The sequence below is a fragment of the Paralichthys olivaceus genome, chromosome 7 (genome assembly GCF_024713975.1).
Source record: "Paralichthys olivaceus isolate ysfri-2021 chromosome 7, ASM2471397v2, whole genome shotgun sequence".
NCBI lineage: Eukaryota > Metazoa > Chordata > Actinopteri > Pleuronectiformes > Paralichthyidae > Paralichthys > Paralichthys olivaceus.
Genome location: NC_091099.1, coordinates 22123935 through 22138920, shown reverse-complemented (window position 1 = coordinate 22138920; position 14986 = coordinate 22123935). Strand labels below are relative to the sequence as shown.

Here is a 14986-nt window from a genome sequence, read left to right as displayed (position 1 = left end):
GAATTTGATTGTGTCTTTTTATCTCCCAGTCCCAGGCAGCATCCCAAGAAGCATTAGATCAGATTAAAGCAACCAATGAGGTCAACCTGCGCTCTCAGCTGGAGCAGAAGATCCGGGAGCTGGAGGGGGAACTGGGCCGCGCCCGCAACACCCAGCAGGACAGCCTTAACCAAAGAGATTCAACTCGCACCGAGCTAGAGCGATACCGCCAGCTCTACGCCGAGGAGCTGCGCCTCAGCAAGTCCCTGGCTGCCAAACTAGAGAGGTGAGACCAGCTTGTTCTCACCACAGTGACAATAAGGTCCGGCTGCAGGTTTCTGCAAAGTATTTAAAACCTCATTTTTTTTCATTCCTAAAATATTGAATGAGTCTGCGAATTAGACAAAGGCACCACACCTGTTTTATGTAAACAATGAACCTTTGCTGTGTTTTTATCTGCAGGGCCAACAGTCGGCTCACAGAAGCCAATTCCAAGCTGCTGAACGAGCGCAGCCGGTCTCTTTTCGCCAGCAGCATTGCAAACGGAAGCCTTGGAAGTCCCTCGCTGGACGTGGGCGCTTTGGGTTCACCAGCAAACTACGGGGCCACACTGGGGACCCTGAACAGAAGCCTTGGCCTGGGCCTCTCCCTCCTCAGCCCTGTGGCTGATGCACAGAACAGCAGGGTGGAGGACTATCTGGCCAAGGTCTGTACAGTCATGAACCCGGCTCACTCACTCACTCACTCACTCACTCACTCACTGAAGTATATACTTCATTCTGTTATTTTGGGCCATTCTCATTTCCACAGCATCATGGGTGTCAGTGTTGTTATTGTGTAACCGGTGACGTGTTATTCAAAGATGTTGCTTTTTATAGACCAGTTAGTGTGTTGTTATGTTTTCATCACCGCAGAGAAATTTGATTCTGCGAGACATTACACATCAAATCTTTCTCATCGTGAGAAAACAGACGATAGGTATGAAATTGATGAGGTGGCTTTCTAAATTCTCTTAACGCCCATCTTCCCTCTACGAAAAACACCTTCAAAACTCAAATGATTTCTAATTCCTGACTATTTTTCTTCCTCCGACACATTGTCTCTTCTTCACTCTCAGGTCTTCATGTAGTGGGACTCCACTTCTAACCTGTCTTCTATTTCTCACTCTTCTAGCTTCTAGCTCAAAAGTCTGTCTCTCATCTCTCCTCTCTTCAGCCAGACTCATAACCAGGTGTGTAGATGTGTTGAGCTCAGTGTCTGACCGGCTGCTGTTGCCTTCACTGTGCTGGTGGCCTCACATTTAAACCTCTGCTCCCATTTAATCAGAATCAGCTTTATTTGCCATGTATGTGTCAACAATCACATACAGGATTTACACAGTGACAAAAAAAGATGTTAAACAAGCTCTGTATTTTGGGGCTGGGATCTTTTCCACTGCTGCAATTCGATGCATGTCTTTATTTTTCATATTTTTCAAACGATGACGTGACAACTGTTACAATGTTATCAAAAGAGTTTTCTGAAAGTGAAATGTGTTGATGTTACAATCATCATTTTTATCACACAGTGCACTTCATTGCAGATCTAAAGTTGCAAATTGTCAAAAGCTGACATAAAGATGTCATCTACTAATTATTTAATTGTCAAATTACAAAAATAAGTCAAATTTGCAAAAAAGATAATTAGAAAATGTAAGAAGTCAACAACAACCGTTTTACCACTGAAATATGCAGGAATGTTGGATTGAGCTTTTTGTGGTCAGTAACATCATTGACATGACTTGATTTTTTCCCTTTAAATTACAACTTTATTTTGTTGAAATTGCAGCTTTCTTCTCAGTTACATATAAATCCTAAGAATATGACATTATTCTCATTATTTCTTCATATGGCCCCAATGCTCTGTTCTACAGACACTCCTTAAAGGTCCAGTGTGTAAGATTTAGGTGAAAAGGAACTATTGGCAGAAATTTAATGTAGAATAATCCTCATGATGTTTTCACTAGTTCGTTTCATCTAAAATGTATGAATTGTAGTTTTCTTTACCCCAGAAAAGGTCCTTTATATTAAAATACTTTATATTTACATCCAGGGGACCCTCTCTAAGGAGGCGGCCTTGTTTTTGACATTAGTCCAGACTGGACAAACTAAACACCTTTTGAGTTTTTATGACAACGAAGGCTGCCACAGGTTCTGTTTCATGTTTGGAAGGAGAGGGTGAGGTGAGGGGTGTTCAGCTGCAACATGTAACTTCAACACTAGATATCACACAATTCTACACTCTGTACCTTTAAGTCTTTCTGTTGATGTTCTTTATGCTCTGATGTTGACCTGTAGAATAGAGCTCCACCTGCTTCATTCTGTCTCCTCTAAAGCTGATTTTAGCAGTGAAGTTCAAACCCAGCCAGTTGGGTTAAGTTATTAAGTACACCTCACATTCCTGTTGGTATTTGATTTGAAAATCAAATCACATCCATGAGAAGGAGACTTATTATGCTCATTTAGTTTCATAATTTACTTGAAATGGTTTACATGCTTTAATGTTTGGAAAACGCTTCCCTTATAGTATCCATTCATGCAGCTCCTCTTTTCAGCCTCTGTCTGAAACACTAGGTTTTGGCCTGTATTGACCAGGAGCTTCATGCACAGTGTTTTCTGTGGAGGACAGGAGCTCACTTTACCTCAGATGTTGATCTTTTTTACTTTACAGAACTTTTACATTCACAAAAAAAATGATATAACACACTCAAGGAAAGAAACTTAAAAAGCTTAATATGTCTCCTTTAATCATCTCCTTACAAGCATGGGATTTTTCAGAAGAAACAAACCTGCTGAGATCAAATGAATAACTAGCCAGTATAATAATAATCGGTTATTTCTCATCTAACAAATGTTGGAGAGACATGACACGTTTTTTTACACACATCCTTCAAATGTATTATTACCCAGGCATTGACCTTTGACAAAGGAAATGTGAAGAGAATAAATTAAAAAATTAAAAAAGTTAATATGGAAAACATATGAATTATGCATAAGTGAAGAAGTTAATATCAACAGGAACTTTACCCATTTTGATGTGTTCATATCTGTATATATAACACACAGATGAATGTTTTTTTAATGTGAGATTCTTATATTCACCTGAAAGCATTCATCTCCAGTGTGAATATATCTCGTAGATACATTTGTATAATTAGTGGAGGCAGATAACTTGAGTTGACCGCTGACTGTACCTGCAGTGAGATTTAACAGCAGCATGAAATAACCTGCAGTAATAATCCCACACTGAAGCAGAGCCTGCATGCTTGACGTGTCCCGCTGTGTTGCACATAATAGTCCTGATTTTCCTGCAGTAATGTTTCCATTTACCACCGTGTTGTGTTTGGTGATGAAAAATCATCCCTGCATCTTTTTGGATTTGTGGAAATATTTATTTTTAAAGCATGTTTTTTTTCTCACTTTTCATTTCAAACTCCAACTTTCCTTTTTTTCCAGATGCAGAGTGAGTTGGACAGAAACATCTCGAAGGAATTAAACAACGGTGAGTTCACTGCAGCTGGAATCACGGCACAAAAAAAAAGTCTCGTGGAATAAATGCTATCAGAGATGTCACATGTTGCTGCTGCCTCATGGCGTCACCTCTCTCTCGTCCTCAGCGACAGCAGAGCTGGACGTCGGGTCTGCGCGGTTGTCCCCGGTGGGCTCCGTCTCAAGGGTGGAGCTGGACCCCTTCAGCAGGGCGACACAGCAGTACTTGGAGGTACTGAAGAAGAACAACATGATCTGAACACACACATCACAGCTGCTAAACCAACTCGAACTCAGTTTTCCTAATTCAGCCATTTAAGCAGCATCTTTAAGGCCAAGGCCACAGCCTCGTTGCGTAACTATTAGAATCCATCCTTGTATCCTCTTTTGTGAAAGAAATCAAACATAATGCACATTGCACTAAACCACTCAGGAACAAAGGGCATGAGTCATATACATATATATGAAATATATGTGTGTTGCATTATTGATGGGTACAATTAGAGAGAACCTTGAAAGTATTTGTTCCTTCTGACTAATTCTGATTCATCTGTAGCTGTTTTGTTAGCAGAGAAGATACTGTGTATATACAGAGTAACGGTTTGGATTTTTGTTTGTGAATATTTGGTGTTTCTAAATTTGAATTTATAAGTATTTGATGTATGCATCATGAATTTATTTTTACCAAGATATTACATTTGGTACGTGCCATCAAATGGTGCAATATTGGTCTTGGTGTTACATTATTAGACTCATAGGCGCATGGTGTTTATGATTCTTTTATTTATTCTTTTTTTTTTTTCAACCATGATATACTTGAATCAGACGAGCTGGAACACTCTCCAGTTATTCAAACAGGGTGACTGCATTGTTCACTTGTCATTTCAGCTTTTGCTTGGTCTGTTTTCAGGGCTATCAAAAGTGAAATGCACTCATTTTCATCCATGAATATTGTAAGACTACATATATTGATAAACATTTATGACACCTGTACATTACAGAAGATTCTAACGTTATAAATAAAACAGAAAAAACCCTGAACTGGTGTGAGACATTGATGTTTGGAGATTGAATGGAAGAAAAATCACCTGGGCTGCATCAGGTTTGGTCAATCCATCACTAAACTAGAGGCACATAACTCCACTCATGCTAACATTCGAATTTGTTTGCCAGGTCTTTGTCCCATCACAATCAGTTAACTATCAACTGCAGGTCACTGTAGCATCACAAGATGTCACGTAACTACCAAAAACAAAATATGTCAGATCAACGATAGTGGTGCAGATGAAACCAAGAGGACTTCAGTTGTTTGGTTGTGTGAAATGTTGCTGGAAATGTGACTGATGCAGTTTGATTTCATGTCATAAAACTAGAATGACACTCAGTAGAGCTCATACCTGCACCAGGGCCCAACAGTCCCCTTAGATTCAGAACCAAGCTGCACCAAATATACACACAGAGATATTAGTTTCCTTAATGTGCCTGATTTATTTTTCTAAAAGATTCATGAATAATGAATGACCTGGGAAAATAAAAATACAATTTAATGGGTTCTTCCCTCAGCCCACATCCTTCCACTACGTTTTGTGGTAAATCTGTGCTAACTACCAAACAAACATATGGACAGAGGTGAAAACAAACAAAGCACAATAAAAAATGGATTTGTCCAGATATCAACAGATTAAATGGGGCATGCACTTGCTGAGACAAAGTGACACAAACACTACATATGGAACAAACTCTCTAACGTGCAGATTTATTGATTGTGTTATTATACCAATACTACATATACTCATATATCAAGTACATTCACACTTCTCTCTTTTTTTCCAATCTGCTTTTATAAAGGCATTTACACTTGTTTTTAATGGATACTTAGTTTCAGACTGAGTGTTAACAAACACACTGAATAGTATAAGCAAGCAAAAATTGACACTTGTGTATTTTACTATTAAATTCAGTGTATAACTATGCATAGTATATTTAGTCCTGAACTCTGCCAGGCTTGAATTGCTCCAAATTCTGTTGTGCAGAACGTCTCTAGTTTCCAGGTGTCGTAGATTCAAGATAAAAATGCAGCTTGAACATCAATATTTCATGCACACCCATTTTTAACCCAACCCTCATTAGCTATGTTTTGATGTACTTTACACACACACACACACACACACGCCCTCTTCCTCCTCCTCCTCCTCCTCTCACACTCTCAAACACATAAAACTTGATTGTATGCGCTGGTTAAGAAACCATTCCCCTCACTTATTAAAATGAGACAATGTGTTTATGATTTGCCCCCCCTCCGCTATGTCTTTCTTCCTTTGATCCGTCCTCTCGGCGTCAGCCTCAAATGTTAGATATTCAAATCTGGTTACATTTATTTTTGTTTCCTTTACAGCAGATGGGCACATCTGACAGACTGACTATTAGGTGTTATTATTTCCCCTTTTTTCCAATAGATGCCTCTTCACACGCTACACATACACTTGTTTTGATTGAGGAGGTTACAACCATTGTCATGAAGCTTTGGAGGAAGGCGAGAATACAAATAGACAGATTCTGAAAAAAAGTGTTGAAAGGGTTGTTTTTGAAAAGCAGCTCAGGTTTGAAACCAACTCCTCGCTGGGTCGTCCTGCGTCTGTAATGCCCAGCCTTGTTATCTCAGAGTGCCAGTCCAACAACTGTTCACCAAAACAAGGTGTCAGTTCTCAACCTCAAGGCTCCGTCCTCTGAATTTTATTTATAAATCTTATACAATGCTACATGTGTAAATGCACTTTACACCCAAATGAAAGCGTGACACCAAATAACAAAGTCAAACATTTGTGAAACCATATCAATAAACCTGAAACTTTGACCTAAAACACAAATAGTTATTCCTTTTTTTATTCATATACAGTGAACTTCATTAATTTTTTCTTTTTTTAAACCTGTAGTCCATCAGTTTCATCTATATTGTGCCAAATCATAGCTGATCTACTTATCTTAGTTTTCTCAGTGCAGTTTTCATTAAGAGCAGGTCTAGACCATTTTCTATAAAAGGTTGAACAGGGGACCAACTAACGAACATGTTCTTTCTGAGAGCCCTTCTAGTTTGATAGCATTTAAAAGAAAATCCGGCTTTGATGGAGAAAGTCTTCACTCATATTATGTTGTTGGTTTCAAGTCAAACTTGAACCCTCTGAGTCAAAAGACAACACTAGAATGTCACTCAGTGACCTCAGTAACCTCCCTACATCAAGCTGCAGCAGATTTTCACACTGTTTGATCTCAGTTCCCTAAAAGTTCCTGGGTTTTGTCATCATTAATTATTTCCTGAAAAATGAATGAAAATGTTGAAAAACGCTCGAATTCTTAAGAAAATGAAAAATAATAATAATAATCCTGAATCAGCACCAAGATTTAATGGATTCTTCTCTGAGCTATTCTGCATCCTTCCACCAAGTTTCATGATAATCCATCTTGTAGTTTTTATTAGTCCTGCCTGACGAAGACAACCTCTTTAGCAGAGGTAACTAATTAAATAACTTTTAAAGTTATTTAATTTGTCAATACCGCTCTCTCTCTCTCTCTCTCTCTCTATATATATATATATGTTATTATGAATTTGTTTATTTGATCATATACATATGATTATGATTTATTGTAACAATTATTTTATTGATTTATCAACTAATTATTTTGCATATAAAAACAAGGAAAAGTTCTCTTTAGAATTTTCTAAAGTAGATTTCATGTTGCTCGTTTTGTCCAACCAACCCAGTCAATCATCAGTCCAATCATTTTTTCTCATTAAATAACTTTTTATATTGTTATTATTAATTCATTTTCTGGTTGTTTAATCACTTACAGAAAAAACGAATACATAGTTTATTTTTCCTTTTTCTGTCAATATAATCTGGACATTTTTTATCTAAACTTAAAGGCGATAACTTCACCCAGCCTCAAACAGCGTGTGACTGTGTGGCTGAAACATATGTAGGAGTGTGTGTTCTGTCTGTTTATGATGTGTGCAGGTAGACATCAGGTGTGGGTAGAGGGGAGAACAAATTGAGGGGGACAAGTGGAACAAACCTGGCTGTTTATTATTTGTTGGTGTGTGCTCGCCACGCTCTAAATCAGACATCAGCGCTGTTTCTTGTCACGAGCAGAATCCAAATGTGTTGTGGGCAAAAGAGACACTTAAATTCGATTTACTCGCTCTAACGTGATTTAAATGAGCCTCTTGGCTCGTCCGGACAGATTGACAGCGTTGTCTTTATCGACGCTTTGTTTTATTTTTGGCTGTTTACTCTGCCTCTCTGCTGTCGCCTCACACGACGACTTCAAAGGAGCTCGCTTCAATCTTCTGAGATCTGGAGAGAGTGCGCACGCTTTTATGTTCTAAGTGCTTTATATGACAAATTATGAAAAGGGATTCAAGAGAGAGCTGACAAGTTTTTTGTCGGCCTGTTCCTCAGCTGCAAAGAGCCGAGCGGGGAGAAGTCAAACCTGCAATCTTACGACATAAGATCCCAAACAAATAGCAGCAAAGAGGCTGAGCCGTCTGGGTCGGGGTCAAAGTCATTTAATGTAACAACGAACAAACAAACTGCGTTTCTGTGGAATAAGGCCTGAAGCTTTAAAATCTGTAAATTCTTCATGCTTGTGGGTCTTTTTTATGCTATTCATACTTTTTTTTTTTTAAAGAAATGCAACGTAACTGACAACAACACTGGAGTCTGATAAAGTCCCACACTGAGTTTTATTCACCCTGTCAATCCATAGGTATTCAACCACCAGAAGAAATGACCCTGGTAAATGGATTAAATATTTCAAAAGGTTCTTTAATTTGTTTTCCAAATAATCATGTCAAGTCTCAAGTCTCTTAATTAATCATAGCTGTGTTTCAGGCATAATAAGTAACAAATAAATCAAATGCCATGCATCTCACATCCTTCCCAGATAAGTATTCTAAGGGTTGTAAGGGTTTTTATTCTAAGGATTGTTTTGGTTGTAAGAGAGAACACGTCTCTGCAGAGGAAACAGATTCACTTTACTCGTGAGCTCATTATCTATGTGTAACAACCAGAGTGTGGTTGTGTTGCATATATTGAGCCATATTACTAACTTAATAATGTTACTTTAGAATAAATAAGACTTTACACAGTTTTATTCATTAAAAGCACAATTGTGTTCCTCAAGGTAGCATTGTGACCACACCTCATTTTACAACCACCCGGGGCACTCAGATGGGAAAAGTGCTTTTGCTATTGCCCAATGTCTTTTTTTCTAAGTTGTGTATGTCTCTGGTGAAAAGAGGTTTTCATCAAATAAGATAAAAATGTTGTCACATTAGGAACATTCCCTTCACTGAAGATGAAGCTGAGGACTTAAAGGTTCAGTGTGTAGAATGTTGTGATATCTAGTGTTGAAGTTGCATGTTAGAGCTGAACACCCCTCACCTCACCCTCTCCTTCCAAACATGAACAAGAACCTGTGGTAGCTTCAGTTGTCATTAAAACTCAAAAGGTGTTTAGTTTGTCCAGTCTGGACTAATGTCAAAAACATGGTGGCCTCCGTAGAGAGGGTCCCCTCAATGTAAATATAAAGTATTTAATGTAAAGGACCTTTTCTGGGGTAATGAAAACTACAATTTATACAATTTACAATGACATTAACTAGTGAAAACATCATGAGGATTATTCTCCATTAAATCTTACACACTGGACCTTTAAAGTCAAATTTCTCCTTAATCACATGGATTGAAATAAGTTGTAAAAAATTATTTAGCAGCAAATGGTGTAAAAATCAAAAAAGTATTAGTAGAAACATTCTCGATCCCAGAGAATGGCTGTTTGTTCAGTTCAAAACTTGAGAATCACCACAAGCGATGATGATGATGACGTCTCATTGATTTCCACAAGTACCTTAAAAATGATAGTCCTCAAGTCGAGGGGGTGGGGGGTGCAGCTGCCCCCTAGCTGTGATGGCAGATCTCGCAGCACTCGAGGCAAAACTCGAGACACTCCGTCTGCTCACAGCAGGACTCGAACATCACCGAGTGGCAGTGGGCGTGGCAGTTGAGCTCCTCCACGGGCGCCTCCTGGATGGCCGAACAGCAGCGGGCGCAGGCGAGGCAGCATGACGAGCAGAGGGCGTGGAGGCAGGAGGAGCAGGCCTCCAACAGGCCCAGGAGCAGCACGGAGCACTGGCACGACAGGCACGCCAGCAGCAGGTGAAAGCACGAGTCTTGGCGTCGAGGACGAGACAGGAAAGTGATTTAGCTGCAAATCGCTGAGGTCACGACAAAAAAAAGCTGCCGTTTGTTCTGAAAGCCTGTCAGACATTAACAACTCTATTAACCCGAAATTAATCCTTCGCATGTTTGCATGTTGTGCAAAGCAGAAGTTAAAAGAGAAAGCACTGTGCTGCAGTGATCAAGTGTGATTGTGTTTACTTAATCACAGAGGTTTGTTCCGTCCCCCAGGGAAAATAAAAAGGGCCACAGAGGCTGCTGCTGATGAGCAACGACTGCGAAGAAGCTGTCACAAGATAATTGCTCCACTACCCAAATTAGGTGCCCATGAAATTGCATACATTAACCCCGCCGGTGTGTTATTGTGCGTCTCTCGCGATCCAAACCGTTGCTCAGCTCGCGTTTTCATCCTCACAGAGCACATCGTCAGTGAGCTCATGCAAATCGAGCTGTTTTATCCTGTTTACTCAAGGAAGCAAATGAAACGGAGATGGCGGAATTCCCTGGGGAGTGGGGTCCGGCGTTTTTCTGCTTAGCCGCTCGAATTATGCACCCCCCGCACACAACTTATGCTAATGTCTGCGTGTAGATGAAAAAAGGATGCATTATGTGTGGCTGCTGTATTGATTTAATGCATCACTTCATAGAGATCACAACATGAACACAATGATAAACAAAGAGTCATCCGCCACGCGCTTTGGTAAAACTGGAAGAAAGTGCAGCAGTTTGAAAGTCTCCAATGGAAACTTTTTTATGGCTCCGCTTGTACACACAGACAGATTCTCTTTGGTGGTGACAGGAACTTCTTTTGATTGCAGTGGTTGATCTTGGATTTGTCTAAATCAGCTGGCTTTAAGGGGCCACAGTTGACCAATTACATGTCCAACATCCATATACCTGAATCAGGAGGGGGCACATTCCTTGTTTACTGGTAGCTCTATAGCTTTAAGCAAAGTCACACGTCTTTGAATATATTTTGAATATTGTTCCTTGATCATTTTGTTTTTCAGAAAAGCTTCAGGAAATTAAAACAAATTGTCGTACTTAACTATTGCTATTATTGTTAGTAAATGGGAAAAAAAGATAATTGAGAGAACGTCAGATTTAATCCGGGGCCAGTGCCCCCTGACCCCCACCTGCATCCACCACGGTTCGATTACACATGTTTTTTTTTTTCTAACTTTACCAAGTAACTGATCAATTGTACCTCAGCTGTTAAATCCTTCTTTTTTTTTTACCTTTTTATCTTTTAAAGAAAGAAACGACCAAGTTATTTACAGTCAGTCTGTGTAAGTTAGTCGTGTTGTTGTCCCTACCACTTGTTGTGGCTGCAGGTTGGTGTGAACTGACCACCCTGCTCCTGTTCCTCCTGCTGCTGCTGCAGCTGCTGTGCACGGACAGACGGGAGCCCTGCAGGCTGCTTTGGTCCCGGGGAACAGACAGGAGTCTGTGGTCTGGCACTGTGAGGCCACATCGTGGGCAGGTGGGCTTCTTGGGGTCACACTGAGGCCTCCTCGGCCCTGCTGCTTCTGGTGAGGCAGGCCGAGGCTGGGCTGGCAGGAACAGTGTGGAGGCGCCTTAGTGATAAAACTACTCCAACTCAAAATCAGTGAGGGCAAAATGGTTGTTTTGTAACAAGGACTGTTTCATGTTCTGAAGTATGTGGGAAAATGTTCCTTCGCCAAGGAGCCTATGTTTTTGTCTGCATTTTTTTGAATGCTTAATATGTATCCGCTTATTTATTTTGATTGGATTAATAGAAATTTGATTTGTAATTTACATCAATGAACTACAAGTTAAAGAGAAATCTTGTAGGTCCCACATTATTAAATCATTTTATGAAACTGTGATTTAGCACATGATAGAATTATTATTTACCCTCAAGTCAATCTCACAATAGTTTGCTCTCCTTACTGACTTATTTCACTCAAATAAAATCAATTTGTTTTTCAGATCCATTAATCGTTAGGAGCCTTAATATATAATTTACGTCACTGAATACTATTTGTACAAACATTCTTAAATAATACAAGGACAGACACAAGCCAAAGCCAGAGCCCATCTCGATCTCACACACACACAACAATACAAATTATGTAGAAACGTTTGTAATCTTGTATCCACGACACAAACATAAAACCTTTAGCAATGCATCCACATGCAGTGTTTAAATCCAAATATAAAGCTACAAAACAAAGAGAGGAAAATAATAACAGCAATATATAAATCCACTTTACTGTTTGCTGTGCAGATCTCAGGGTTTCCACTTACTGCTGATGAGGTCAGTGTGGATGGTATTTCCTCGGCTAACAGGGTCCCGAGCTGAAAGGATTTCCTGTTGTGATTTCAAAGACGTTCCACCTTGAGACACAATGGGGGGAAAAACATGCATGTGAGCTGAAAAACTAAGAGAGCACATATAAACAAAAAAGGCATGAAACCAGGATTATTTCAAACTTTTGCTATTTTGTTAATTGATTGTTCAGATAAAATGAAATGATCCAATATGATCTTCTGTTTTCTAACTCTCATATAATACAATGAAGTGTCTCAGGAGGTAGTTTCAATATCCCATGATGCCTTCTACTATGCCCTCTTCTAATTTTCTAGCAACCAAGTTTCTCAGGGAAGTAGCAGCTTCACTGGTTGCAGTTAAAGATACGTGGTCAGAGCAGCAGCGTGTGTATAATTACCTTTAGTCGGGTTGCTCTGGTCTCCCCTCTCGTCCGCAGGTAAATTATCTCCAGGTAACATGTCTGACACTCATGACTGCCGCGTCGCTCTGTTCCACTTTCATCAATCAGTCACCCTCTTCATCTTCCTGCTTCCGTCCACACCAACACGTCAGGAAAACTCCAGCAACACCCAACATGCCGGCCTGAGTCACCACTCAGGAGACAGTGAGCTGGAAGTGTGTGTGTGTGTGTGTGTGTGTGTGTTTTGTTGTTGTTTGGTGGGTAACACTCCCCGTTCCCAGCTGATCTGAGTGGTCACTGTGAACATGCTGATCACAGCAGCAGAGACACAGCTGAAGCCGGGCTGTGTGACTTTAGCCTCCTCTGGTCTGCTTTTAGTCACATAACACAATGGAGACACATACCTCACAAGTGTGTCAGCTCAATACTGCTCAACCACACACACACACACACACACACACACACACACACATAAAAATCAACATGTCTTTATGGGCAAAATTTCAAAGCAACAATTCATAAAACACAAATGAACAGAATCATTGATAAACACATTGTGTTATGACTTTGTATAAATACTTTAAACACTGATGCACCTCTGCTTGTAGGTAAGACGTTGTGTTTTCTGTTACACATCTAGTGCAATTCTGTCCCATGTTTTTTTTTACCCTGTTAAAGGGATTTTTTTCGTCGCACCTTGTACAGATTGTTTAGCCTTATGGGGCAAAGTGTGATTTGTGAATATGGGATATACAAATACAATTAGATTTAATTAGTTTTTTTTAACTTTTCTTTGAAAGAGAAGTTCCATTTACTACTGATGAACAAATATTAATGGTGGTTGGTGGTTCACATATAGAAGTCCATGGCCTGATTCCTAAAAGAGCCCTGTGGCCTCATCTTTGTCTTCGTGTGGTAAATTTGTGTAATGACGTTTTACAGACTCGAACAAAACCCAGATTTGCTGCTAAGTAAAGTCTGATGTTACCTCTGTTTTCCCTCCTGTCCAGGATTGTGCAAATATGATCAGTCTAATATGGTTTGTATGTGTATGGCATGGGCCAGGCAGCAACACATTGTGTTTTGATCACATGGTGAGATAAGGCTTTTTTCCCTGGGGACTCGTGCATGATGATGGTGTATTCAGGTGACTGATATGTGTGAGTGTGTGAATTTTGGTGCAGCCTGGTTGAATCTAAGGGGACAGTTGAGCCTTGGCAGAGGTATGTGCTCTATGAAGATCAATATTTTGAGTCCTTAAACTCTCTCGTACATTAGAAAAGCTTTTTTTCTGATTTCTTCACAGCCCCCTTTACTGTTGAGTTGTTTGTCTCTACTCACTTGGTCACCGATATGATTCTAGACCTTCACTCTGGTTTTCATGTGGTTCAGCTCAAGGGAATTAATCTTTTTTTAAATTATTATTATTTCAACATTCAAAGACAAAATGCAACATTAATAAGTAATAATTACAATCAGTTCCATTTTTACTGTTTATCTTGGTTTGTAAAAAATCGTATTTTCCCACAGACGATGTTTTGAAGAGTGTGAAGGCGCTGGCGACAGCATCGTTGTTACATGTTGATGAGAAGATGAACAGAGACCAGCTCTTTTTCGGAGGGGCTGTTGACTAAGTACTGTCAAAAGTGCTGCATTGAAAAACATGTTGACTCGCCCGCCTCACGGTGAGTGTGTGGCACATCAAAGCAACACAGAAATGAAGCTGTTGAAGTTGTCTCGCACCACGCTAACTTTCCGTCAGTAAACACACTGCACGCAGAGACAATCAGAGGAGAATGTCATCTAATGGGCTGACAGCGAATCAAAGGGAGCCCTGAGAGGCAACAGCAAACCTAAAACGAACTCGTTATCAGCAAAGACAATTACTGACATTAGTCAAAACACGGAGCGGAGACGATCTGAGGCCTTTGTTCTTTTATTTGGTTGTGAAGTCGACGTTAACAGCTTCACTTCACAGCGTTCATCAGTTGATGAGACGATGTGATGCAGCCAGGACTGTTTGTCCATGGATTTTATTATTAATCCCATATTTTACACAATGATGTCGTAAATTTAACAGGAGGAAAAGCCTGAACCTCATCTCAGTGATCATCAAGGGGCAAAAAAACATCAATATTGCACAAAAACTGAGCTAAAAAATGTATGATGCAGAAAGACTACTGTTCACCCAACATTTCTTCATTTGTTGATAATCACTCAATTCATAGAACAGGACCAGTCAAGACTCGGGGGGTAGAGCAGGTTGTCCTCTAACCAGAAGGTCAGCATTCAATCCCAGTCCCCCCGTTCCATGCCGGAGTCTCTTTAGGCAAGACACTGACCCCCAGATTGCCTCAGACGGCTGTGGTGGCAGTGTGTGATGGCTGTTTGACAGAGAAAGTGCTGCACAGATGCACAGTTTGAATGGCAGAAATAAATGAATCATAATTCTACGTATAAATACACTTTATGTCAATAACAACATAAAACTCACAGTGATAATAAAACATTTAGAAGTACATATTGCAGCAGTGTTATAAAGGATATTC

The 14986-nt window shown here is 39.9% G+C and overlaps 2 protein-coding genes across 28 annotated transcripts in view; one reads left to right on the top strand and one right to left on the bottom strand.

Annotated features, from left to right (window-relative positions):
* The window catches only part of ankrd26 (ankyrin repeat domain containing 26), a 28213-nt gene extending 23666 nt beyond the window's left edge, over window positions 1–4547 (top strand). For 25 of the 27 annotated variants that reach the window (XM_069528227.1, XM_069528224.1, XM_069528237.1 and 22 more), the window contains 4 exons: window positions 30–265; window positions 442–685; window positions 3474–3519; window positions 3635–4547. In XM_069528227.1, coding sequence (XP_069384328.1) covers window positions 30–265; window positions 442–685; window positions 3474–3519; window positions 3635–3765 — 657 coding nt within the window. In that variant the 3' untranslated portion in view covers window positions 3766–4547. Of the gene's footprint in view, window positions 1–29; window positions 266–441; window positions 686–1152; window positions 1211–3473; window positions 3520–3634 lie in introns of all 27 variants that reach the window. The other 2 variants (XR_011243418.1, XR_011243419.1) reach the window with 1 other exon arrangement.
* LOC109624269 (myoD family inhibitor domain-containing protein-like) lies at window positions 4250–12772 on the bottom strand. The gene is made up of 4 exons (XM_020078822.2): window positions 12435–12772; window positions 12013–12102; window positions 11058–11294; window positions 4250–9734 (listed from the first exon to the last, which is right to left on the bottom strand). The coding sequence occupies exons 1-4, from the start codon at window positions 12493–12495 to the stop codon at window positions 9463–9465; spliced, it is 660 nt and encodes a 219-aa protein (XP_019934381.2). The 5' UTR covers window positions 12496–12772; the 3' UTR covers window positions 4250–9462.
* Window positions 12773–14986: the final 2214 nt, after the last annotated feature.

What these genes read in the sequence shown, in the direction of transcription:
- LOC109624269 (XM_020078822.2), bottom strand. Translation starts at nt 12,495, where the DNA reads ATGTTACCTGGAGATAATTTACCTGCGGACGAGAGGGGAGACCAGAGC. An exon ending in CCAGAGCAACCCGACTAAAG is followed by an intron (nt 12,103 to 12,434) that starts GTAATTATACAC and finishes TTGTGTCTCAAG; the next exon opens with GTGGAACGTCTTTGAAATCA. An exon ending in CCACACTGACCTCATCAGCA is followed by an intron (nt 11,295 to 12,012) that starts GTAAGTGGAAAC and finishes TGTTCCTGCCAG; the next exon opens with CCCAGCCTCGGCCTGCCTCA.